At 55.5% G+C, this 22,928-nt stretch overlaps 8 protein-coding genes across 8 annotated transcripts; 6 read left to right on the top strand and 2 right to left on the bottom strand.

Annotated features, from left to right (window-relative positions):
- The first annotated feature begins 518 nt into the window (after positions 1 to 518).
- L226DRAFT_489712 (acetyl-CoA synthetase-like protein) lies at positions 519 to 4,920 on the top strand. Its single transcript, XM_067677285.1, has 19 exons — positions 519 to 920; positions 980 to 1,318; positions 1,374 to 1,442; positions 1,500 to 1,591; positions 1,645 to 1,776; positions 1,836 to 1,889; positions 1,940 to 2,022; positions 2,072 to 2,106; positions 2,164 to 2,261; positions 2,323 to 2,481; positions 2,538 to 2,556; positions 2,616 to 2,766; positions 2,822 to 2,879; positions 2,928 to 3,187; positions 3,238 to 3,760; positions 3,818 to 3,851; positions 3,910 to 4,053; positions 4,109 to 4,365; positions 4,421 to 4,920. Exons 1-19 carry the CDS (start codon positions 626 to 628, stop codon positions 4,847 to 4,849), a joined length of 3,231 nt encoding a protein of 1,076 aa, XP_067533578.1. The 5' UTR covers positions 519 to 625; the 3' UTR covers positions 4,850 to 4,920.
- A 136-nt stretch (positions 4,921 to 5,056) lies between these two features.
- L226DRAFT_511316 (uncharacterized protein) lies at positions 5,057 to 5,981 on the top strand (the record flags this gene model as incomplete). The annotated part of the gene is made up of 6 exons (XM_067678296.1): positions 5,057 to 5,080; positions 5,144 to 5,280; positions 5,341 to 5,408; positions 5,462 to 5,598; positions 5,650 to 5,847; positions 5,901 to 5,981. The coding sequence occupies exons 2-6, from the start codon at positions 5,216 to 5,218 to the stop codon at positions 5,979 to 5,981; spliced, it is 549 nt and encodes a 182-aa protein (XP_067533577.1). The 5' UTR covers positions 5,057 to 5,080; positions 5,144 to 5,215.
- A 211-nt stretch (positions 5,982 to 6,192) lies between these two features.
- Positions 6,193 to 6,600, top strand: L226DRAFT_536839 (uncharacterized protein). The gene is made up of 2 exons (XM_067681202.1): positions 6,193 to 6,325; positions 6,394 to 6,600. The coding sequence occupies exons 1-2, from the start codon at positions 6,250 to 6,252 to the stop codon at positions 6,474 to 6,476; spliced, it is 159 nt and encodes a 52-aa protein (XP_067533576.1). The 5' UTR covers positions 6,193 to 6,249; the 3' UTR covers positions 6,477 to 6,600.
- Positions 6,601 to 6,727: 127 nt separating this feature from the next.
- L226DRAFT_536838 (uncharacterized protein) lies at positions 6,728 to 8,156 on the top strand. Its single transcript, XM_067681201.1, has 5 exons — positions 6,728 to 7,473; positions 7,539 to 7,591; positions 7,650 to 7,940; positions 7,993 to 8,048; positions 8,108 to 8,156. Exons 1-4 carry the CDS (start codon positions 6,739 to 6,741, stop codon positions 8,039 to 8,041), a joined length of 1,128 nt encoding a protein of 375 aa, XP_067533575.1. The 5' UTR covers positions 6,728 to 6,738; the 3' UTR covers positions 8,042 to 8,048; positions 8,108 to 8,156.
- On the bottom strand, positions 8,150 to 9,507 carry L226DRAFT_511314 (uncharacterized protein). Its single transcript, XM_067678295.1, has 5 exons — positions 9,286 to 9,507; positions 9,192 to 9,232; positions 9,041 to 9,132; positions 8,902 to 8,976; positions 8,150 to 8,847 (listed from the first exon to the last, which is right to left on the bottom strand). The coding sequence occupies exons 1-5, from the start codon at positions 9,490 to 9,492 to the stop codon at positions 8,291 to 8,293; spliced, it is 972 nt and encodes a 323-aa protein (XP_067533574.1). The 5' UTR covers positions 9,493 to 9,507; the 3' UTR covers positions 8,150 to 8,290.
- A 1,998-nt stretch (positions 9,508 to 11,505) lies between these two features.
- On the bottom strand, positions 11,506 to 15,416 carry L226DRAFT_142860 (uncharacterized protein). Its single transcript, XM_067672369.1, has 2 exons — positions 14,442 to 15,416; positions 11,506 to 14,393 (listed from the first exon to the last, which is right to left on the bottom strand). The coding sequence occupies exons 1-2, from the start codon at positions 15,186 to 15,188 to the stop codon at positions 11,526 to 11,528; spliced, it is 3,615 nt and encodes a 1,204-aa protein (XP_067533573.1). The 5' UTR covers positions 15,189 to 15,416; the 3' UTR covers positions 11,506 to 11,525.
- A 991-nt stretch (positions 15,417 to 16,407) lies between these two features.
- L226DRAFT_466264 (uncharacterized protein) lies at positions 16,408 to 20,081 on the top strand (the record flags this gene model as incomplete). Its single annotated transcript, XM_067675965.1, has 19 exons — positions 16,408 to 16,771; positions 16,823 to 16,898; positions 16,949 to 17,030; positions 17,090 to 17,201; positions 17,255 to 17,330; positions 17,385 to 17,423; positions 17,474 to 17,646; positions 17,708 to 17,845; positions 17,897 to 17,954; positions 18,008 to 18,054; positions 18,109 to 18,196; positions 18,250 to 18,282; positions 18,340 to 18,440; positions 18,493 to 18,669; positions 18,728 to 19,180; positions 19,235 to 19,297; positions 19,353 to 19,457; positions 19,519 to 19,944; positions 20,029 to 20,081. The coding sequence occupies 19 exons, from the start codon at positions 16,408 to 16,410 to the stop codon at positions 20,079 to 20,081; spliced, it is 2,664 nt and encodes an 887-aa protein (XP_067533572.1).
- Positions 20,082 to 20,946: 865 nt separating this feature from the next.
- On the top strand, positions 20,947 to 22,927 carry L226DRAFT_536833 (glycoside hydrolase family 76 protein). Its single transcript, XM_067681200.1, has 10 exons — positions 20,947 to 21,234; positions 21,294 to 21,362; positions 21,424 to 21,573; positions 21,645 to 21,716; positions 21,771 to 21,837; positions 21,891 to 22,009; positions 22,064 to 22,076; positions 22,131 to 22,176; positions 22,228 to 22,648; positions 22,699 to 22,927. The coding sequence occupies exons 1-10, from the start codon at positions 21,097 to 21,099 to the stop codon at positions 22,747 to 22,749; spliced, it is 1,146 nt and encodes a 381-aa protein (XP_067533571.1). The 5' UTR covers positions 20,947 to 21,096; the 3' UTR covers positions 22,750 to 22,927.
- Position 22,928: the final 1 nt, after the last annotated feature.

Below are 22,928 nucleotides of genomic sequence, written 5' to 3'. Positions count from 1 at the left end.
GATAACTGGTGCGCCCATGTCTCTGCTCGATGCTTGGAACCCAGCCCTGACATCCGTGGGTTCCAGCGTACAACTCCAGAATACAACGCGTGCGAACGATAGCTTCGATAATGCTGTCAGGTCGATTCGCACCCCACATGACCTCAATGGCTATGCCACGATGGCTAGATGTCGAGCCATTACCACGGCAGCGACGCTGCGCAGCTAACAACCGGATGTAAGCTTCGCACTGCTAAATGATATCCCGACGCAGAAGCATTATTGAGTCTCTGCTTCACATCTGGAGGTATTCATTGCATGACATATGCCTGGCGTACGCAATGATCTGCGTCTCGTTCCAGAAGTGTCTAGTGAGCACGGGTCGCTCTTCAGGATGCCCGGTGACTAACGCTGAGATCGTAACCCACGGCAGGTCTATCTCACCACATTGTACCTTCTGCTGTAATTGATCCGGTGGGAACATCCGCACGCAGCGCCACGTTCTACACGTCTACCATATAACAAACGACTGCGAGTATCGACGAGGTCAAGTCAGACCTTATCTCCGCCCTTACACTCTACCCTCTTCCTCCGTTGCCAGGCACTAAGACATAAACAAGATTGGATTCTCTGCATAGACCTCAACATGCCGCTAGACCACGCAGGGCTTCCGGCGCACGTCAAGACGGACTTCCACTCTCCAGAAGAACTCCGGGAACGCACAGATATAACTGTCGCACAGCTATACGAATGGCACGCGAAGGCGAACCCCGATTACCCTCTGTTCATCTACCAAGATGGAGATAAGCTTGAGTATATCACCCACTCTACCGCCTATCGCGCTATAGACCGTGTTGCACGATATGTGGCTTCCATCGCCGGGACGGGTGGTAGCGAGGCGAGCTCGAATCAGCCTGTCGTCGCATTGTTCGCCAACACAGGTAAGTTCATATACTTCAAATCCGAGGAGCGTGTCGCATATTGATTGGCAGGTGGACAGACACGATCACATACTTTTGTACCGCACTTGGAGTCATGAGGGCCGGATGCACGCTCTTCCTAGTCTCGACAAGGAACACTCCCGCCGCCCTTGTTGATATGTTCCAGCGCACGGGGACGGCGCACGTACTCACCTCGTCGGACCCCTTCATGCGCCAAGTCGGCGAGGAGGCCCTGAAGACCCTCGATGCGTCAGGTGTGCACATCTCCGACCACCCTGCCCCCGTGTTCGAAGACATCTTCCCCGAGACGCTGGATCCGACGAGTCCTTTCGCTGTCGATGTTGAGATACCACAGAAGTTCGACGTCTATGCGCATGGCATCATCCTCCATTCTTCCGGTGAGCTGAGAAGCCTACCGCTGTGATTTTCAAAGGACTGAAATGGAGGATTCAGGCTCTACCGGTCACCCCAAGCCCATACCTTGGTCGCACAAGAAGCTGTTCTCGTGGGGACAAGAGCCACGTATGTCCTGACCTTGACCTTACCTTGGTCTTCAATAGCTGATTGTCCTCGCTATAGTACGATGCGGCGTCGATGTGAAGGGTGCGCTGATGGGCTGCCAGGGAACACCGATGTTCCATGGGCTGGGGATGTTCATGTTCGCATCGTCTGTGAGTTTAACGTCTAGATCAGGATGACAGTACTCCAGTCTGACGATGTTCAGGGCTTCATGGGCTTCATCATAGCGGCCTTCAAGCCCGCCTCGCCCCCCAAGGTACCTACGCCTGATGCCGTGTGGGAAGGCCTCGTCGCGTCAGGAGCCGATTTCTCCTGGTGTGTTCCGTCGTTCATAGAGGTACGTTGTCTTTTGCACTGCGAAACTCTGTCCGAGTACCGCTTACCCTGTGTGTCTAGGAATGGGCACGCGACCCGGAGAAAGTGTCCCTGATGAAGAGAATGCGCGGAGTGGTACGCTCAACTCTCACACTGAGTTGAATGAGCTCTTAGTAGGGTTGCAGCTCTTCGGCGGTGCGGCGTTGAACACCGAAGTGGGCAACTCTCTGGCGAGCCAGGGCGTGTCGCTCTACACCGTATACGGGGCGTCAGTAGCTCTCATTACACATTGCAAGGTACTGACATCTGTCTTGCAGCACCGAGGTCGGTCTGATCAATACCTTCGCTCGACGTGAGCTGCTACGACTTGTCACATTCCTGTTGGGTAGAACTGACCCTTCTGTCGTAGCGAATCCTGGGATGGACTGGGAGTACTGGACCGTGACAGTCAGCATCGAGTGCGTCTTCCGTCCGGTAGATGACGGGACGTACGAAGTGGTCGTACTGGCAAGTCCCTGATTACTACCAATGCCGTGATCCTCTGGACTAACATGATAGTGTACGACAGTCCCCACGCGACCTTCCGCTGCCAAAGCCCAACACGAAGATCGGGGATCGGGACGCATATGCAACCAGCGACCTTGTCATCCCTCATTCGACCAAGTCCGGTCTATGGAAGATCGTTGGGCGTGCCGATGAACAGATCATCCTGTCCAATGGCGAGAAGGTACGATAGTCGCTCAATGTATAATAGAATGTCGTGTGTAACAACTATTTCTCTAGACAAATCCGGTCCCTCTGGGTTAGGGTTCCCTCAGTTCATCGCTCGCGTTGACGACCTGACGGTGTGACATGTTGCAGAGAAGATAATCAACGGAGACCCCCACGTGAAGTGCTCGGTGATGTTTGGCAGGGGAAAGTTCCAAAATGGGGTCCTCATTGAACCTACGGAGGATTACGTCTTCGACCCAAAGGATCTTACAAAGCTGGAGGCCTATAGGAACAAGATATGGTGTGTAACCATTCCCTCACATTCTCGAGACGAGTGCCGATTGAATAGGAGACAGGCCTACCATCGAACGTGTGAACGAGTATGCACCACAGCACTCGCGCATATTCAAGGAGGTCAGGATCGGCAGATGTAGAATGGGCTTCCTCTAACACTTGTACCAGATGATCATTGTCACGTCTCCATCCAAACCCTTCCAGTTCACAGTCAAAGGGCTTCCCCGAAGAAACATCATCCTGCAGGAATATCACGACGAAATCGAGGCACTCTACAAGGAAGTCGAAGAGAGTACTCAGAGCGACTTCGCACCCCCTGCACAGTGGGACGAGTCCACCACGCTCGAGTTTGTCCGGACCGTTGTACAGAGCACCCTGCACCGTTCTCTCTCGGATGATGAAGACATCTTCCGTAATGGAGGAGACAGGTAATCTTCGACTTCTTTGTTGTCCCAAGCCTCAGCTGAACTTCTCGTAGTCTCCAGGCCACGTACATACGGAACACCCTTTTGCGTGCCATCCGGGAAACGGACAAGGACGCGGCAAAGCGACTTCCCATGAACCTAGTGTTCGCGCATCCCACGATTGCGTCTCTCGCTCACGCGGCCCTTGCTGCGCTTCGTGTAGGCTCGATCGACGGCCACACCATACATCGCTCCCACACCCCAGCGGATCTATGGACGTATGTCGAGAAGCACTCGGCGAACTTCCCTGCTCGTCCGCAAAAGCTGTCCGATCGTCCGGAGGGCAAGGATGTGGTCCTCATCACGGGGACAACCGGAGGGTTTGGATGCGATACGCTGGAACACCTATTGAGAGACGACAGCGTAGGTAAGGTGTATGCGTTCAACCGGAAGAATGCGCGGGCGATGGAGCGCCAGCGAGCACAGTTTAGGGCAAGAGGGTTGGATGAGACGCTGTTGCACTCGCCGAAGTTCAGGATGGTGGAAGCGGTCTTGCACGAGCCCGGATTCGCACTAGAGCCCTCGCTGCTCTCTGAGGTCAGTACCATGCACGTCCATATGATCTATACACATTGAAATCGTCTGAGTATGTAGATCCAGCATTCGGTGACGCATATCATGCATAACGGTGAGGGACACTATCCCTTCGTAAATGACATACGGCTAATCACTGGGGCTTGGACTAGCGTGGAAGGTGGACTTCAACTTGTCTATCTCATCTTTCGATGTAGACATCCAAGGCACCCGAAACCTGGTAGACCTCGCTCTAGGCTCACCATACACGGTCCCACCAACTATCATCTTCGTGAGCTCTGTAGGCATCTTTACCAGTGCGTTCTCTGTCGTCAACGACCATATGACCGCATACTGAAACGGGTGTCTTAGACTGCAAGTTGCCCGCGCCTGTCCCCGAGGTACCAATACATGATCCCGAGTCGCCATATGGGATAGGGTATTCAGAAGCGAAGTGGGTCGCAGAGCACATCTTGCAAAATGCTTCAAAGGAGAGGGGATTGCACACCATCGTCATGCGCCTGGGCCAGGTTGCAGGGGATAGGCTGGGATACTGGAACGAGCGTGAATGGTTCCCTGCCCTTGTCAAGTCTGCGCTCTTCCAGAAGTGCCTTCCTGACCTTGAAGGAGTAGGTACTTACTTGATCGTTCAATTCACGCTGTTGATGCGAATAATCCCGATAGACAGTGACCTGGTTCCCCGCATACGAAGCGGCGAAGGCCTTCGCTGAGATGCCACGTTCTCGGGAGCGGTTCCTCCACCTCGTCCATCCTCGGCCAACTCCCTGGCACGACATCATGGCTCCGATCGCGAAGTCCCTTGGGGTTCCCTTGGTTCCTTACGAGCAGTGGCTCGCTGCCTTGAAGACCAGTGTCGAACATGGGTCTGCTGCTGAGGTCGAAGCGATGAAGCTCAATCCCGCCCTCCGGCTCCTGCCCTTTTATGAATCCCAAGGACGAACCATGTCGCGAGACAGGGAGCCCATGGGTCTCGTGTATCTGGACACTACTAAAGCCCAAGCAGCTTCACCCGCGCTGGCTGACTTGCCAGCGTTGGATGCAGAGCGTGCTCAGAGATGGGTAGAGGCGTGGAAGAAGGCTGGTTTCATATGAGTACATACCAGTAGAAGCGATTTGAATCAGTATGCGTGGCCCCCGGGTTATGGATAAGCTTTCCGAGTCGTGATACTGCTGCCTCACCCGCGTCGCGTAAAGGCCTGCCCTAAAGAACCGCGACAAGCGCTTATCGTGTGGTCCCCGCTCGCCTGGAGCTCGACTGGGAGTTGGTTTCGCCGTGGTATCGTTCCTCCAAAGTTTCCGCGCCGCACTGCGCCAGAGATAGAGGTACGTGATTATTAAATATTGCCAGTCGAATTACTATTTGACTGGTGAAGTCTACGGTGGCAGCTCAAGTCGTGACGTTGCTCCATAAAACCCGTCCTGTTCCACGTTTCTGACTCCGTAACCACTCGACGCATAATGGTGAAGACTGTAGAAGAGAGACAAACGCGATATGAAGAGCAGATTGAGCAACGACTTGCACGGTAAGCTCCACTCGGTATCCCGTAGGCCACAGTCAGGCTGACCGGTGGTACCCGGCGTAGCCTAGTAGAATTCGCAGCTGCCAATCATGACAACCAGCACAGACGAACTACAGAGGATCTTCGCAAAGGTATGTAGTATAACGTGCTCACGTGCACCCATGTCCATTCATTCGTCCCCAAGCCTTTTCGCCAGCGAAGCCCGTGCCCGCCACTAGTAGACAACCGAAGGGAAGGCAAACACGTCTACATCACTACTTCAACACGCGCACATCAAAAGAAAGTCCCCTATGGCATATACCGACAGACATACTCCTAGAGGTAGATATTGTGCTAATCAACACTGTCCGTAGCTGATGCATAGTCGTGCAGATCGCTTCTCATCTGACGCACCCGTTAGACCTCTTGCACTACTCTTGGACTTCAACAGTTGCTCGAGGCACACTCATGTCACGGCGGCATCGCTCCATCTGGCAGGTCGTCCTCCGTCGCGTCCCGGACCTGCCGCCCCGTCCGGAAGATCTCAGCGAGCCGCTATACACGGCCCTAGTTTTCGGCCAGCATTGCTTTGTGAGGCGCTTATCATCGGAGCTGCATAATTTCTTCGATTGACGTATGGGCAGGCATGCGGCTGTGGAGATGCGTACGCTGTGGACTATGCACTTAGACTCAGACTTTGTGATAAGTGTTACGACGTGAAGTGAGTTCTTGCCATGCTATCTGTGCTTCAGGACTGACCGTTGTACAGCGTCTCAGATATCCCAGAACTGTTGAAAGACGTCCCAGATGCGGTACGTGACGTCGTCCTTATGCTTTCACCGGCAGAAGAGCCGGGTTGTAAGTCCTCTCCTATACACGTGCTCAGCTTAAGCTCATCCCCGTTGCAGATACGTTCGCCTACAGCAGACTCAACCCGTTGTACATCATAGCGCAAGATCGCTTCTTCAAACCCGAGATCAGCGCGGTAGTTCAATGCCTATGGCCTACGCCATCTCTGGACGATGTACTGGCAATGAAGACAATGCTGCGAATACGGGTGGAAGAAGTACTGCAACGAAAAATTGTGAGCCGCGCATCTATCCAATATTCCCTTATGCTCATGACATGGTACTGTACCAGCATGCAGTCCTTGTAAGTGCATGGGAGTATGTTGCAAGAGAGATGGCAAAGAGCTCGCGTTGCGTGCATACCTTCGGTGAGCCGAACACCTGCCAAAAGACTTTGCGAAGGATTCTGACGATAGCAGAGAGGCTCAATCACTCACTAAATTCAAGAAGTACCTCATTCCACCAATACCGTGGGACCCACTAGACGACGATGAGGACGACCGGCAGGAGCGGTATCAACGGTATGGCAATGTTCCGGACGGTTCTGTCAGCCTCGCCCCTGAGTGGAGTATGCTCTCATTAGTTGGTATTTGCTATTATTGTTCACTGACAATGATCCGTAGTGTCACTGACCATGAAGCCGCTCGAACAACTCGATGCAGAGAACCATAGTCACGAGTCAAGAGAAGAGGTCGCGTTCTACGTACGCGTCAAGGCCCGCTACGTGGAAATCGAGTACTGGTATGAACGCCTCTTCGCCTCCCACGATATTGGCGACTTCGAACGTGACATGCTTCCCGACACGTACGACGGCGCTCGTTTATGGGCTTCACTAGCCGCCGGAGATATCAATAATGCGCGCCGATCCATTGATAGCATTTTCCCGTTTGGTTCCACGGATGAAATTTTGGGGCACCTAAAGAAATACAAGGAAGAGGTGCAGCAGTCTCTAGCAGCACTGGTACCCAAGCAAGTCGCCAAAGCTCTTCTGCCAGCAACAGTACCCAAGCGGCGGGGCAACCAGCAGAAGCAGGAGTGTCCTGGTGACATGCTCGAGCGGGCCAGTGTGTTCTTCTCATGCACCTCATGTGGTGAACGCGCTCTTCCGTGGTCGAAGGTGAACGTACATTGGCATGAACGCCATCCGGACATACACTTCTTCGACGACGGAGGGTGGCCTCGGAAGAAGCTACACGTCCGGTTCTGGGAGGAAGGCCACCAAACTGTCCAGAAAATACTGGCGGTGCTTCGCTTTGGGTCCCAGACATCTGCTGCGCACCTTGATAGTCTCGTCAAATCTGGGCGACTGTACTGCGCGTGCGGAGACCCGTCGCTGGAGCTCCCAGATGAGTTGATTTGGGCGAAATTGGTGAGCACCTGTTCCGACGTACCTACTACTTACCTTGGAGGAAACGAATTGACTGATCGCCGCAGGTTAAACATCTCCATGTCCATCTAGAGATGAATTATGCATTCAAAAATACTCAGTGAGCAACGCTGTGATTTACCAGAACTGACAATGATGGTAATCCGAAGCCGATCCAGTTTAATGGTGTTCAAAGGCAGGGTAGTGACCTGGATCGACGACCATCGCCTGCAAGATTGCATCAAATGTCTCCCGTTGCATGCAGACACAAGCACATCTTCGCACCGTTTTTCGGCGGACGCTGCCACGCGTACCCGAGTCGAGAGACACTTAGACAAGATCGTTAACCCTGTCTGCGCGGTCTGTCGTGCGCTCGCCGCCGATGTCACTACCCCGAGCGAACTGGCTACGATTGCACAATCGTGCCTTTCGAGGAATGCAGATGCGATTGTCTACCACTTGAAGGCAAAGTGAGTGAGCGTGGTCATGAGGTAGCGTGCGGATGCTGATCTACGGCTGTAGGCATGGCAGGGACTTCCGTGAGGAGGACGTGACGTCGAAGTCTTCCTGATACTTAGGCGAGTTGCTCAGTCTGCTTTTTTTGCTTTTACCTTGCTGAACTTTGTGAATATTGAAGCTAGCATCTTGATCATTTATCCCTCAATGCATGTGATATGTTCTTCCTTGGTGATAACCACCGTCAAGCTACGTGATCTAAATGTCTGAACTGAAAATATTCGTACGTTTCCCGAACCGCACTGCTAGTTGAGTAACAACGCGGGTACCAGCTTACAACAGAACTGATGAGCCTGTTTGGGCCTCATAGGCGTGTCACAGACCACGCAAGCGTGTAATACGCGGGCTGCTGCGTGCCCGCCCGCCCGTGTCCCGGATGCCGCTTGAATTGCTCCTCAATGAGCACCGCCTCGACCTTGACTGTTCCCTTCTTGAAAATGTGGCCCTCCACAAGTTCCTTCCAGCTCTCCGGAGAGTGGGCAAACTGGGAGACGGTCGCACCGTTCCGCCCAGTAACAACTACGTGGGTGCCCTTCTCCCGCGCGCCACTTTGCGACCCGAGGATCATCGAGCCGGGCTCTGGGGACAGGAGGCTGGCGAACGCGCGCATGACCTGTGTCTGTTGCTCCTCAGAGAAGAGGTGGAGGAACGCGCCTGCGTGGATGGCGGATACATGTCCCCGAAGCGGGTTCAGCGAGGAGAGGGACGAGAGTGTTGGCGCCAAAGTCTTGACTTCCGCCGGATCGTAGCTGACGGGGGCTACCTCAAGGTGAGTGGGATCTAGAACGTCTCCAGGGATGAACGTGGCTGGGAAAGTCTCGTTGTTCGAACAGAACAGCTTGTGTCCTAGATCCCAGAATTCTGTTGTGTGCCGCATCAGCGACTGGTGAAGACACAGGAATGGATGACACCTACCGGGTTGGAGGTCGGTAGCAACAATGTTGGTCGCCGGCCACCCGTCTGAGGCGGCCTTGCGAGCGTCGGTTCCGACTGTCATTCTTGCTGTGAGAAACCGTATGGAAGGGCAGGGCAGCACGCCATGACCGTGACTTACAGCAGCAACCTACGTCAAGCAAGATTGCGTCCGGACGCCCTCTTCCAAGCTTCAGAAGCTGATCATATCCGGGAATGCGTGGAATGCGGAAACTGCACAGTCGTCAGCTCTACTCCTGGTAGCCCACTCGTATGATCCGAAGTCTACTCACTAGAGGAATGCGAAGATGACGATGCAGCCATAAGGGAACAGCTGCGAACCACGTTCAGCTCGCACCTGGAGGGACGGAAAAGTAGAATGCGTACCGCGTGAGCTTCAGCCTGAACCTTGATGATATGCTTCTTGAGCCCCTCCTCGTCCTGTATCCCAGTCTGGGACTTCCAGAATGCGAGCTCTCGAGGAGTGCCTGCGTTGAGAGGATACAACTCCTCGCTGAGCGGGTAAGCCTTCCGGTCACGCTCCTCCGAACCGAACGTGTTTAGGTTGATCTGAGCCTCCGTAACAGTAGACATTCTTGGAGATAGAAAGTGTGAGTGGGAATAGGAGGTACGGGAGGCTGTTGGGTGTGCAGTGGAAGGAATCATGAACGTACTTGTACTGATTTCCAATGCCGAGTAATCCCGGTGAAAAGCACCGAAATTACTCATGGTGAAAGGAAGGTTTGCGGCTATGTAGAGGACAAAGTGGGTAGGCTCGCTGAATGACCTTCCGGTACATCGTAGTGTCAAAATCGTCGATTGAGTGCCGGGACTGTGCTCCGCAGTCGGAGGAGGGTCGCCGCAGCGTGCTGACGCAGATGTCCGGGTACTGTAGTTGTCTCTACGTCTGTCTCTGCCTGTCAGTGGCATACAAGCTGTGTGTCAGCTCTAACATACCCGGGCACAACCATGTAGTTGAGCGTTCCGAGACCGCGGTGAGCGTAAGTTGAGCACTATCCGCCTCCTCTAGGCCGGCTGTCCATCGCGGTACCCTGTATCCCATGAGTCGGTACAATGTCCCATCGACTGCATGATCTACGTATGCTCTGACACCAAGAGGGAAAGAATGTCCCCAATGTGTTACACTGCATAAGCCCAACGGAACGCGTCAGCTTAGGGCAGGCTGGGACGCGTCTTGCAGCATCCGAAAGCGCTGAACAACGGACAGCCGATAACATCCGACGACACAACTGGATGTAGGACAGATCTTCACAAACACCAGTATCGATACAACACGAACAACGCAATAACACGAAAACGAAACATGCACCAGCTATCGCGCCTCTTTGCCTGAGGCTGTATTAGCGACGAGCATCGAACTCGAAACCTCTTCCCGCTGCAACTCCCTGAGAACCTGCTGGAATCGCAGGGTCCACCATCCACGCTCCTCGCGTTCACCGTCCACGGCGTCCAGCCTCTGGCCCTTTGCAGCCTCATCGAACTGGATAGAGGGACTCTTTGGCAGCGGTAGACCAGAAGAGAGGATCCCGACGAGGGACTGCCGCGTGTCGATCTCGAGGTCTTCCATCATGCTCCCAGGGGGCGCTGGGAATGAGAGCGAGCGGACTGTGTGTTGCTGACACTTGCGAAGTGCGCCGAAGAGCTGTTCGTGAGTATCGCCCTCTTGTGGAAGGCCCAGGGTGATAGAGATGACCGAGGTGTCTTCGCCAACAAGGCCGCTGTCGAGGTACTCCGGGCCGATGGGGATGAGGTCTAGAGTGACTGTGCCCTTCTCTGTCAAGGCAGAGTTCAGCCGCACGTCCGTCCCGAAAGAAGGGTACACTCACCTCCTTCCATGACAGCAAGGATCCTAGATAATCCCGTGGTTTCCATGAGATGGCACCTCTGTTCTGTGTCCGGCGCGTTATCGCCACAAGGTATAGCAAGGACAACGACATCCGTGAAGACCATGACGTTCAGAGTCGGTGCACTCCTCTCCTTGAGGTATCCTGTATCGTCCCTAGGATCGCGCGCACCCCCTGCCTTGAGGGCCTTCTTGGTAGCAGAGCCTGGCACGAAGCCACCGTAACGATCGGACTTGGGCGTAGCCAGCACGGAGGCACTGGAGGAAGACGTGGTCGTGTCGCAAGTGCGGACCGAGAGCGTTGACGAAGCAGAGGAAGAAAGTGAACCCGAACGGGTCCGACGAGCATCCCAGTTCCGGACCGCGGTGACAAGTCTAGACATTCGTTGATTTGGCTGCTGGTAACGCAGGGTCCCTGCATCCGGAGTCTGAGGGGTGCGCAATGTGGGTTTCTTCACGGGAGTGTCGTGTATTGTCGACGCAGGCATAGCCGGACGATCCGAAGCAGCGTCTGGCTGAAGTAGCGTGCCATACCAGAGCAGACGACGAGCTCGCCGAGCCAGCGGGATGTTGTCAGACAGTCCATCGATACGAGAGGCGAGGTCCTTGATGAAGTCGTACTCCTCCTCGCGAGCCTTGACCTCTTCTATCACCCGAAGGGCCATCCTAGTGGCATAGAGTAGCGACAGTGCCGCAAGGTGGTCGGGATGCTCCTTCGGTGTAAGCTCGCAGAGCCGCTGTGTGCCGCACTGATGAGCAAGTGTCAACCAGGTACGAGTGTCAGACGCACCTGATAGATATCGATATACTTTGCGAGTCTAGCAACAGGTTCTTCGAGGAGCTTGTCCAAGGCCCACTCGCCTTCCACCCGGTCGCGCTCCCTCATCCGAAGATATTCGCCCAGTTCCCCACGGTCCTTCTCCGCATGCCACCTGAGGGTCTCTCGGACGCTGTCCAGCCTGACGAGGTACGGCATATAAATCTCCAGCTGAGGCACAAACGCTCGCAGAGTGCCACCAACCCGCGAGACGATGGCACCCGTCTTCCACAACGCGATCACTCCAGCAAGCGCACGAACCACAGCGACGTGAAAATTGACGATGTCTTCGAGCCAGTCGAAGAGTCTAGCGACATCCGCGGGAAGACCAGGAAGCCAAGTACGAGAGTCACGAGCACGCAAAGGCAGGAAGTAGGTCCGGATGACATGGCGAGCGGACAGAACGAACGTCTTCTCCGAGTTGAAGAGGCTGTAGATGAGCTCTTGCCGTTCCATCTCCGTCGGCCCGTATTGCTTGCTCAGTGACCGGTAGACGTCGCGAGGCATGCTGTGTCGCCAAGATCCAGGACTTTCGGCCTCAGCGTGTTGAACAGGCGGAGTTGTTGAACGTTGAACAGCAGGACCGCGGGCCGGGCCGGGCGGCTCGTCGTAGATAGACTCGGCACTAGAACAAGATGCAGCCGAGACAGAGTCGAAGGAGCGTCGCCTAGTGTGGTCATACGAAGCAGCACCCTTGGAGGATTGGGGCAAAGGCGACCTAGACCGGGAGCGAGAACGAGCCCGAGACTGAGACTGAGACTGAGACTGAGACTGAGACTGAGACCGAGACCGAGACTGAGATCGAGACGAAGACTTAGATGCCGGAGGTATCCAGGAAGCCGGCTCAGCTTGAGGGGTCTTGTCTTGATCGTCGCCATATTGAAGTCGTCGTTGCGTCTCCTGCCTTGCACTCCGCGAGTTGACCGCAGACGATGCCAGGGTCTCGAACAGGGCCGCCGCCCCGCTGCTGAACTCCTTGCTAAGCCGCGGTTCCTCCCACGCACTATCGGCGACAGACAGGTCGCTGTCCGCGCGAGGAAGCCTAGGCCGAGCGGACTCCGCGCTACCAATGCGAGATAACGGTGGCCTGATAGAGTCTTGCTCGTCGGGGGTCAGGTTGCTGCCAGGGTAAGAAAGAGACTCGGGGATGCCGAAGGCAAGACGCTCCCGTGCCCCAGGGTCTTCCACCTGACGGGAGTTAACCCTGGGAGATCCGGAAGGCACACGGTCGCTGCGACCAGGAGCGGCCAAAGACTCTCCTTGACTAAGATGAGTCTCGACAGGGCGTTCGCTCCGGGAAGACAAGGACTTCGCCCTAGTACGCTGAGGCTTCTTGATTCCAGACGCACTATGAAAGTCATGCCAGTGGGAGTCGAGCGTGCGAGAACGAGAGCGCGAAGCAGGCGAAGGAGCAGGCGAGGGGGTAGGCGAGGGAGTGTCAAGGGGTGGGGATGCAGATTGAGAAGGCCCCCTCGCGGGCAAAGGAGAGTGAGGACGAGGAGGGATTGAAGCAGACATAGGAGATACAGAGCGGCGATGTGAGCCTACTCCCAGGGTCGCTGGAAAAGGTCGAGCTTCGTCATGGAAATCTTCACGGTGGGAGTCGCGTATTCCGAGGCTTGACGACGGTCTCTTCCATGAGACGCGGCTTTGCCTGAGGGAGGATGCTGACCGATCCGTTGTTCTTCCAGCGTAGACGTCTTCACGTGGTTGCGGTGAGCGACGCTGATCTTGCGAATTGTCGTACCTTGTATCCAAGGCATGGTGTCCATCCACGATTCCTTCGTCTGAGTAGGTAGACTCCTGATCCCACTGCGATGCAGGGCTGTACTGGCTTGCTTGTGATACTCGAGAGTTTGGGCGCTGGGACGAAGGGCGGGAGCTTACCACATCCTCGTCCTGGAGGTCGCGAGGATCGCAGACCGCAAGACCCATGTTAGAGTCAACGGGTCCCTCGCTTCGGGCCAGACTAGTCCTGGCACCAGCGCCAGACGCCCTGCGATAGTCTCTATGCAGTCCATCGACAAGCCCAAGAATGGCTTCCTCCTGCCGCCGCTCGCGCTCGAGATCGTCGACATGAGAACGAAGTGAGTGCATCCTGCGGGGAGAGGGTTCATCATCGTAAACGCTCTCGTCATCGTCTCCCGAGTCTGCCGCAAGTACTGGTTCCTCCGCTAAAAGGGAGTGATCGGATAGCTCGTCGTCGTACACGCTCTCATCGTCACGTGAGGCATCGTGCTTGGTTCCTCGCCCGTAGTCTAGGCCGTTGACGTTCAGCCCCAAGCCGACGGTCGTCTTCCATTGTCCGCGGGAGGCCGCCGAAGGATCCCGAGACGATCGTATGGATGACTCTGTCGGGGGAGCGCCAACAGGAATGTCGGGAGGTAAGTCCACAAGAGCGTCCTGCGGGCGGATCCACTGCGAGCGACGATTTCGGCTCTTCGTACTATGGTCGCTCTCCGAAGAGCTTGGAACAATAACAGCGTTGGTGACTACAAGTCGACCCGGGGAATGTTTTAGACTGACTCGTCGTTCAAGCTCGAGGCCACTGTCGCTGGGTGGTACGGGTGTGTATCGCGACTTCGGGCGGGGCAACGAGCTTTGCGGCAGAGGTGACACGGATGGACGGTTGGGTTGTGGAGTCGCAAAAACAGCTGCTCTGCGGGGAGGCTGTGGAGTGCCAGGATTCGATCTGGACTTTGCTTCAGGGTTCAGTCGAGGCAGAGAGCTCGTCGCTTTCGACGCTGGTCTGGACGGGATGGAAGGGGATGGTTTGACATGTCGAGAAGAATAGCGTGGAGAGCAGACCTCAGACTGTATAGAAGTTAAATAGATGTATGGTCATAGCTACATGAAACTTACACCAGCATCTGAGCCCGAGAGCAACTCGTTACTAGACTCCGAATTCTGAAAGCGAATATTGCGATATCTTTGGGAGGAACCAGACGTGGGTGGATTGGCAGCGGCAGTGCGACGACCTGGTGACTTCAAGGCAGACTTTGGAGCGGGAGGGCTGATAGGATTGAAGCGCGGGATACCCGTGGAGGGAGATGATCCCCAAAGACCTCCCATTTTCGTGGCTATTGAGGAACTCGCAGAGAGAGAAGGCGCCACATCATCTCGTCGTCTTCGAGACCGAACGGATCGCGTGTGAGATGCATCCGCCACCTCTGCGCCCTCCGTCTTCAGAGGCGGAGGTTGTGTCATCCGATCCACGGTGTCGCGGAGAGATGGGAGGAGCTGGGTCTCCAGAAGCGGGATATCGCCAAGCTGACTCTTGCGTCGCTCACGAAAATCCCGCTCTTCCTCGACCCTAGACTCAGGGCTAGCAGAAACCGCAGGCGAACGCTTACCAGGACTCCTCCCTATCAGTCTTCCCACAGCACCAAAGTGCGATCCGGCGGAGTCTCCAGGAAGTCCTTCGGCAGGATGCTGGGCGACGTTCATCGGCTGCTGGACATCATGGTTCTTGCATACGAGACCGGCTGCGGCAGCGTAGTGGGAAGGCGGAAGAAATGTTGGCGGGCGAGTATACTGAGGAAGTACGTTCGCGCTCCCAGGTGCAGGAGAACGGGACTTCGAACGCGTATGAGACAGCCCAAAATGCATCAACTAGAGCTTTCAAGAGTGAACGAACTGTGTGTGAAGCCTGGCCAGTGGCGGGAACTCAGGAACAGCGGAAACGGCGGTGAGACAAGGAAACGACCCGCCTGCGAAGTACGAGGTGCCTGACAATTATCAGTTCAGGCCCCGCCTTTCGTATATGGAAGCGGAGAGATTTTTGGACAAGTATTTTGTTATCCAGAAGCTAAGATTTCGACCGCAGACTATCGGACCTCCAATTCAAATCATGATGAAGATGAACCGCACTGCAATTCGAATGCTCAACGTTGAGCACTCAACTTCCGTCCTCCTCAATTGGCAAGGGAGCAGCAGTACTTTAAGTGCGCTGTGGAATATCTAGCTAGGTAAGATTCCGGCTCAACGTATCCCAGTCACTCCGGAATGGTTGCGGTAGCTCAACGGATGCTTCTTATCTAGGCGGACCTGGCGAAGTGATAACGGACATTTTGCTCGAGATACTGCATCTCCTACAGGTTGTCTTCTTGCACTCACGACACTCGATGTTTTGCGAACTTGTGTGCTAATGTCGCGCCATCCTGCAGGAGACTCGCCTGGGGCAGGCGCCAGTGCGCCCATGGCCTTCCGCAATGCAGAAGAGGGGTCGCCCGGCATTATTCGCGATATGGAAGCGTATTTGCGACTGCAAAGCGGTTCGCCACCAGCTCGCGCAGGGTAAATTTCACCTGACTTCTCGAGTTACTTTCGCTGATGGGCGGTGGTGGTCACGGACAGGCTTTTGCAACCGAGAAGTTACGTCTCGTCCAGCTCTCGGTCCTCTCGACCGAACCATGTTCCTCTGGCCCTCCATTCGCAGGACGCCATCCGCGAAAACACCATGGAAATCTCGAGCATACCACTGCGCACGCCGTCGCACCACTCCACGCACTCCCAAGAGGCCTTCATTTTCCCCGACGTCAGCTCCACGCCATCAGACCCACACGAGACTACTGTGCCGCCGACCGCTGCATCCTCGGTGCTGTCATTCAGACCTGCGGACGACGTCAGCGACCTCGAGGCCTCCACGTCTACGCTCGCCACCGAGCGGTCTGGCACGATGACCCCGCGTGCACAGTCTGGCAACTCTCAACCCTCTGCACTGTCCTTGCTGTTGGCCCGTCACGACGAGCGATCCCGCTCAGAGCCCAGCTCTCCTATCCCCACCGAGTCAAACGTCCCGACTCCCACCGCCGAACGTCCAAACGTCATGCACAGGTCGCTTTCCGTCATTCGCGAACAGCCAAGTGCACCGGTGACGCCTACAGATGTTCGTGAATGGCCTAGTAGGCCAGTTGCGTCTCGGGACTCGTCACGTGGGCGCGAATCTACCGGCTCGGAGTCTTCGAATGAGAGCGCGCCGCTACTTTCCGACCTCGAGGCGAACCACCGGACATATCATGCGAACGGCAATTCTCATCCGGAGGCTGTTGGAAAGCGCAGCACGCGGGGAACCGTCAAGGAGGTTGCTTCGCGGCTAGCGAGGGGTACCGGACCAGTCGCAATGACCGCGCTGAGGTCGATACCGGCGGTGATCCTTGGCACGTTGCTCAATATCCTGGACGGTATCTCATGTACGTCAAGTCCGTTGACTTCTATGGTTCGTCACTAACGGATGTTTGTAGATGGTATGATTATCTTCCCTGCAGCTGGGGTTTTCTCCAATCTCGGCGGAGCCGGCGTTTCGATGTTCTTCGTTTCGTAAGTCCGAAGGTTACCTGAATCATGATCGTGACTCATTTGTGTCACAGTGCAATCGTCGCTCAGCTCATTTACTCCGCCGGCGCAAGTGGCTTTGCAGGTGCGAATGGGAGCATGATGATCGAGGTTGTTGTAAGTACGAAGTTTCATTCCCCGTTAGCCTTTTGCCTCTGCTCACGCGTCCCACGCAGCCCTTCTTCCACCTCATTGCCAATGGTATTGCGGATGAAATCGGTGAAGAGAATGTGCACGCGATCCTCGCTACCACCATGGTGGCGTTCGCGTTCTCTTCCATTCTCACAGGTCAGTTCATTGAGTGTCCCATGCGGCAGGTAGGCTGACCCACAGTTTGACAGGCTTGACCTTCTTCCTATTGGGAGCGCTGCGGTTAGGTACGCTGATCGGGTTCTTCCCCCGCCATATCCTAGTTGGGTAAGTAATTTCAACCAGTCCCCTCCGATATCTCGGGCTCATATGACCTCGCAGCTGCATTGGCGGCGTTGGGGTATTCCTGGTAATCACTGGGTAAGTTTCTAATACAACCTTGAAGTTATTCGTCTACCAACGCTACGCAGGTTGACAGTGAGCACGAGAATGTCCGACGATGACTTCTCGCTCTCTTGGGAGACGTTCAAGTTCTTCGTACTCAACGCTCGGAACCTCGCCCTATGGCTGCCTGCGTTCGGTCTTGCGGTTCTGCTCCGTGTCATTACTCACAAATGGGAGCACCAGTTGATCTTCCCCATCTGTGAGGAACCGCATCTATCAGGACGTTGGCACGGCATGCGCGCTGACTGTCCGCTTCTCAGACTTCTCCATCATCCCGGCAATATTCTATATTGTAGTCGCGGCTGCTCGCCTTGACCTCGGTCAGCTGCGCAGTTCCGGATGGCTGTTTGATATGGGAGCGTCGAGTGAACCATGGTATCACTTCTACTCGTTGTTCGGTGAGTGACCCACGACGTCCCGGTAACTATTAGGTCCTCACGAACATTTAGATTTCCGTGCTGTGAATTGGGCTGCCTTCGGTGCGACTATGCCTACTCAGTTCGCTCTGTGCGTACAGTAGTTCGTCGCGATGGATGAAGCTTACCTTCGGCTCTATACAGGTTGTTCTTCAACATCCTCCATCCGCCTCTCAATGTTCCCGCATTGTGTAGGTGTATCTACGTGACTCGAGGAACGAGTAGAGCATTGACACGCTTCCTAGCTGTATCCTTGAACCATGACGTCGACACAGACAAGGAGCTGGTTGCCCATGGCTACTCTAACCTGCTCGCTGGTCTCATCGGCACTGTGTGAGTGACAGTGCCCATGATACCCCATTACTTTCTGACATTTATGTTCCTAGGCCGAACTATCTTGTGTATGTCAATACCCTATTGTGAGTCTTGTCTCAGTAATCCACACGCAACATAGGCGCTAACTCGTAGCGCACCAGGTTCTACCGTGTCGGTGGAGACACCCGCGTCTCCGGATTCATGCTCGCTGGCACCACCACAATACTACTCATGGTTGGGACAGGCCCAATTGCGTATATCCGTACGTTTTCTTAGCCGTTGGTCGCTGCCGCATTGTTCACAAGAGTACCCAGCGGTCATGGTGGTTGGCGCTCTCATCTTCGTTCTCGGGATCGACCTCGTCAAGGAGGCCCTCTGGGACACAAGACATCGCGTCAGCAGGATGGAGTATATCACCATCGCGAGCATCATGGTCGTCATGACCGTGTGGGACTTTGTCATGGGCGTGCTCTTTGGCATCGTTGTCAGTTGTACGTGGATCCTTCCTATGTTCCAGCCCGGTCACTCATGGATGGCTTTTCCCTCTAGGCGTCTTCTTTGTTGTTCAGAGCTCGCAGCGCAGGAGCATCCGCGCCCTGTACAGCGGCGACAGCGTCATGTCGACCGTCCGGCGCCCAGGAGCGCACCGCGCGTACCTCCGAGAGGTATCAAAACAAACGACGATCCTCCGCCTCCAGGGCTTCATGTTTTTCGGAACCATCACGCACGTCGAGGAAGCCATTCGACAGTTGCTTGACGAGGCTACGTGGCAGCGTACGCCAATACGCTTTCTCATTGTTGACCTCGCCCTCGTAGCTGGGGTGGACATGAGCGCGGCGGAAGCGTTCGTGCGTGTGCAGCGTCTGCTGTCGAGCAAGAAGGTCGTTATGGTTCTGTGCGGGTTCACCGTTGAGAGTCCGGTAGGCCATGCGCTTCGGAACGTTGGCCTCTTGGACCTCAATGGTGTGGAGCTGTTCGCAACCTTTAACGATGCGATGGAATGTGGGTACTACTGCTCTCATTCACCCTGTCGGGGCTAATGAACGTCCACCATAGGGACTGAGAACATCTACCTGAGAGCATGGTTCACTGCACAGAAAACGGAAGTCTTGCCCGTTAGTAAGTGCATATGTCATGGAGGTATGTCGTAACTGCAGCTGACATACCTGTGTAGCTCTGCCAGGTCGCCAGGACGACGTCATACCGTTCCCAGGCTCAGTGGTCGATAGTCCGCGGAGAGCCGCCATCGTCAGTGCTGGCTGGCGTACAATCGCTCGAGGTACGCTCTCCCCTCTCTCAGTAGTCATGACGAACCTCTCACTGTGACTGTTTCACCTCAGATCACTCTCCACCCAGCGATCAAATGGCCCCAGAACCCTACAACACCATGGTCCGCGCTTTCTCCCCGTATGAAATTATCGATCGGGAGACGTACGCACCCTTGATTCCGTACCTCACGCGCATGTCCGTTCCCGAGGGCGCAGTGCTCTGGGTGCAGGACGAGCCGCCAGACGGCCTATACATTGTGGAGTCCGGCATCCTGCGCGCGACGTACCGCTTCGCAGAACCGACACCGCCCATGGTGGAGTCGATGGTTCCCGGCACGATTGCAGGCGAACTGTCGGCCTTGTCCGGTCTCGAGCGGAACGCGACGTGTGTCGTGGAACGTGCGGCGGTGTTGTGGAAGCTGACGACGGAGAACCTGGCGAGACTGGGGGAAGAGCGGCCAGAACTTGCACGCGCCTTCACGCGGCTGATCTTGAAGGGTGAGTGCTGCAGTTCGTCTACCAGATCTGCCGTATATACTGTTTCTCCCGCACCGTCGTGACGCTGACCCTTGCATCTGACAGTTGCGAAGCTGGACTATGATATCCTCATTACGGCGTTGGCGACGAGGCAATGAGTTTACGCCTGGGAGGTGCCAGCGCGGTCTCGGACTCCATATCTATTCACATCCGCATCTCCTCCCCGATCTATGGGACATTACATTCTTTGGTAGTTGTAGCAATAGACCTAGACTATTCCTCGATACCCCCCTTGTTCTGTCGGTACTGCGGCGCGCACACGTATAGCTGTTGTTGCAAAAGTACAGATACTATGCTTATCTGCCACTCGATCGGTCTCGTTGTACCTCGCACTCCGTATGTTTTACGAACCTGCTTCGACTGGTGCTTCCATCGGACTCGCCAGCCTCGCCTACGAAGACATCGCATGCAGTCCGGCTCTGAAGCGCCGAGGGAGGACTTCTGCGAAGTGATATCATATGGTTGGACTGCGATCTGGTCAGGCGGTGTGCGGCCGACGTTGGCTGTCCGAGTCTCGAGACGACGGACCTAATGCACGCCCTAACCTTCTAGCACCGACTCCACATGCATTGAGCAGCAAGAGTCAGCGGGTGATCACCGCCAAATTGTCTCGAATGCGGCTTTAGTCTTAAGCTTCCTGGCGGTTGCTGCACGATGCGCACTTGATGCGCACTACGACAAACCATGATCACAGCATCCGTCTCGGCGGACCTAGACAACGAATCAGATTCTCTCCACGAACCCAGGAACCGTCCGCAACGACACCCAGGGCCACGATGCGACAAGCCTTCTCTAGCCTTCCCTTCGGCCAGTCAACAAACGTGCAGCTCGTGCACGATGGTCCCAACACTGCATCGCGGGACCTCTTCGCGCATCACGCGCGGACTCATGTGCAGCGCCGCCATATGGCCGGCCAGATGGACCGTAAGAAGCGGCTAACAATGACGCACCTCATGTGCTTCCCTCCTCCGAAGGCGCGGCCAGGCAGAGCCCGCAGGAATCCTGTGCGCGGTTTATAAAGTGCACCTCGCGGTACCGGTGGAGCTCGACGATTGCCGTCCTCTTCTGCACCCCCGTTACTACGCTGATTGCTTGTAGCTCCCAATCGACGCGATGCTGTTTAGCTTCAAGAAGCTCACTTCCCTGGCCTCCTTGGTCACCGTACTGTCGGCCTTCAGCGCAGACTATGCGGCCGTCGCGTCCCCTCTCCAAGCTCGTGCTCAGTGCGCCGCGACGCTCAGCACTGCTGCTGTACGCTCATATGTCTTCGAGGCCTTGATCACTCATTTGACGGAATATGTTGTCTTCAGAGCGTCGCGAGCCGTCTGCAGAGCGGGTATTGGAACGGAGGCGGTTGGGGCATCTTCTGGACTGATGCGGTGGGTGCCGTCCATAATGGCTTTGAGTAGCCGGGTACTGATCGGCGATGGGGTGGAGCAGAACACGATGGAGGATATGTACAACTTCATGTTGGCCGATGGCTCATCTACGTTCGACATTGCCGACAGCACGCGCATCGGGAAGCTGGGACTCCAACAAGATAGGAACGCGTGGATCTCCGCGCTCGGCGGGAGCAATGATGATGCAGGCGTGAGTTTGACTTGGTGTCGTCGCTGGGTCGCCGCGGAGATGCTAAAGGTGTTTTTTTGGCGCGCATTCAGTGGGTCGTCCTCTCGTTGTGGAAGGTCGCAGACTACAGGGGTAGTCGCGGGCAGAACCCAGCTCCGTACCTTGTGGGTGACACGCGCATTGTGCATTGTGGCCCTTCTTGACAACGCCTCGCACAGAACTCTGCTTCGATCGTCTACGATCTGATCGCCGCAGAGTGGGACGACTCTGTATGCGGTGGTGGCGGTGAGTCTCCTCGGGAGTACGCTGACAAGAGGCGAGCACTCACACACTAGTAGTATGGTGGTCAAGTGCGCACACCTACAAGAACGCGATCACGAACGAGCTGTTCTTGTACATCTCGGCTTCCGGGTACAATCGCTTCGGTGACCAGAAGTATCTCACCAATGCGCAGAAGGCACGTTTTTCGCCGCCCTCATCTTACTGTATATGCTGACTCGCGTCCCTGTAGACATGGAACTGGCGTAAGCCTTGCTAGTCGTATTCTGGGCGCGTGTCGTAACTCACCTTGCTGACAGTCAAGAACTCCGGCATGCGCAACTCCGATGGCCTCTGGAACGACGGGTGTGTTCCACATGTAGTGTTTGGGAGCGTGACTGACGTTGTGGTCATCAGACTGACCTCCTCCTGCGCGAACAACGGCCAGACGACTTGGACATACAACCAGGGCGTCATCGCCTCCGGCCTTGCAGCGCTCGCGAAGGCGACAGGCGACTCGTCTCTCATCGCGGAGGCTGAAATCACCCTCGACGCTACGATCAGACTGAAGACCGTGAACAACATTCTCAAGGAGACTTGCGACAGCGCCACGCCGACCTCGTCGTGTAACAACGACCAGGCCATGTTCAAGGGTCTGTGGATGAAGCACCTTCAGTTCTACCTGGACAACGCTCCGGACCGCGCCGCGAAGTATCAGAGCTTCATTGGCGCGCAAGAGAGCGCTGTCGTCCACTATGCGACTGGTTCGAATTGGACCGTCGGTAATGTGTGGTATGCACCCAGCCAGGGCGGCTCACTGTTCACGGCCGAGACACAGGTGAGAGGCTCACAGATGTATGAGACAGGCGACTGAGCATGACGGCGCAGACTGCCGGTCTTGCCGCACACGTTTGTGCTGCGAAATATGGGCCTTGCTAGGCATTCCTCGAAGGACGATGTTGGAGAGCAAGTATACTCCCTCGGAGACCGAGAAAGAAGCCACGATTTACTGTTCGGACACGTCTATGATATTTACAATCAGATTGCACATGTACTATTCAAAGATAGCAACACGCACCATCTACGAGTAATCGCAGGAACCTCCGCTCTAGACTGCA

This window comes from Lentinus tigrinus (assembly GCF_003813185.1).
Source record: "Lentinus tigrinus ALCF2SS1-7 unplaced genomic scaffold L226scaffold_20, whole genome shotgun sequence".
In the NCBI taxonomy this organism is placed as follows: domain Eukaryota; kingdom Fungi; phylum Basidiomycota; class Agaricomycetes; order Polyporales; family Polyporaceae; genus Lentinus; species Lentinus tigrinus.
The sequence above is the reverse complement of the archived record's forward strand: the minus strand, read 5'-3'. Positions and strand labels throughout refer to the sequence as shown.

Bases quoted from the DNA above. Each gene is read 5' to 3' on its own strand.
- L226DRAFT_536833 (XM_067681200.1), top strand. From the start codon at position 21,097: ATGCTGTTTAGCTTCAAGAAGCTCACTTCCCTGGCCTCCTTGGTCACC. The intron at 21,363-21,423 runs GTGGGTGCCGTC...GGGGTGGAGCAG, and splicing joins GCATCTTCTGGACTGATGCG to AACACGATGGAGGATATGTA. The intron at 22,649-22,698 runs GTGAGAGGCTCA...ATGACGGCGCAG, and splicing joins TGTTCACGGCCGAGACACAG to ACTGCCGGTCTTGCCGCACA.
- L226DRAFT_536839 (XM_067681202.1), top strand. From the start codon at position 6,250: ATGCCTATGGCCTACGCCATCTCTGGACGATGTACTGGCAATGAAGAC. The intron at 6,326-6,393 runs CTGCAACGAAAA...ATGGTACTGTAC, and splicing joins GAATACGGGTGGAAGAAGTA to CAGCATGCAGTCCTTGTAAG.
- L226DRAFT_536838 (XM_067681201.1), top strand. From the start codon at position 6,739: ATGAAGCCGCTCGAACAACTCGATGCAGAGAACCATAGTCACGAGTCA. The intron at 7,474-7,538 runs GTGAGCACCTGT...TGATCGCCGCAG, and splicing joins AGTTGATTTGGGCGAAATTG to GTTAAACATCTCCATGTCCA. The intron at 7,941-7,992 runs GTGAGTGAGCGT...CTACGGCTGTAG, and splicing joins GTCTACCACTTGAAGGCAAA to GCATGGCAGGGACTTCCGTG.
- L226DRAFT_511314 (XM_067678295.1), bottom strand. From the start codon at position 9,492: ATGTCTACTGTTACGGAGGCTCAGATCAACCTAAACACGTTCGGTTCG. The intron at 9,233-9,285 runs GTACGCATTCTA...CGTGGTTCGCAG, and splicing joins TTCAGGCTGAAGCTCACGCG to CTGTTCCCTTATGGCTGCAT. The intron at 9,133-9,191 runs GTGAGTAGACTT...ACGACTGTGCAG, and splicing joins GTCATCTTCGCATTCCTCTA to TTTCCGCATTCCACGCATTC.
- L226DRAFT_489712 (XM_067677285.1), top strand. From the start codon at position 626: ATGCCGCTAGACCACGCAGGGCTTCCGGCGCACGTCAAGACGGACTTC. The intron at 1,319-1,373 runs GTGAGCTGAGAA...TGGAGGATTCAG, and splicing joins CATCATCCTCCATTCTTCCG to GCTCTACCGGTCACCCCAAG. The intron at 4,366-4,420 runs GTAGGTACTTAC...TAATCCCGATAG, and splicing joins GCCTTCCTGACCTTGAAGGA to ACAGTGACCTGGTTCCCCGC.
- L226DRAFT_142860 (XM_067672369.1), bottom strand. From the start codon at position 15,188: ATGCATTTTGGGCTGTCTCATACGCGTTCGAAGTCCCGTTCTCCTGCA. The intron at 14,394-14,441 runs GTAAGTTTCATG...ACTTCTATACAG, and splicing joins TCTCGGGCTCAGATGCTGGT to TCTGAGGTCTGCTCTCCACG.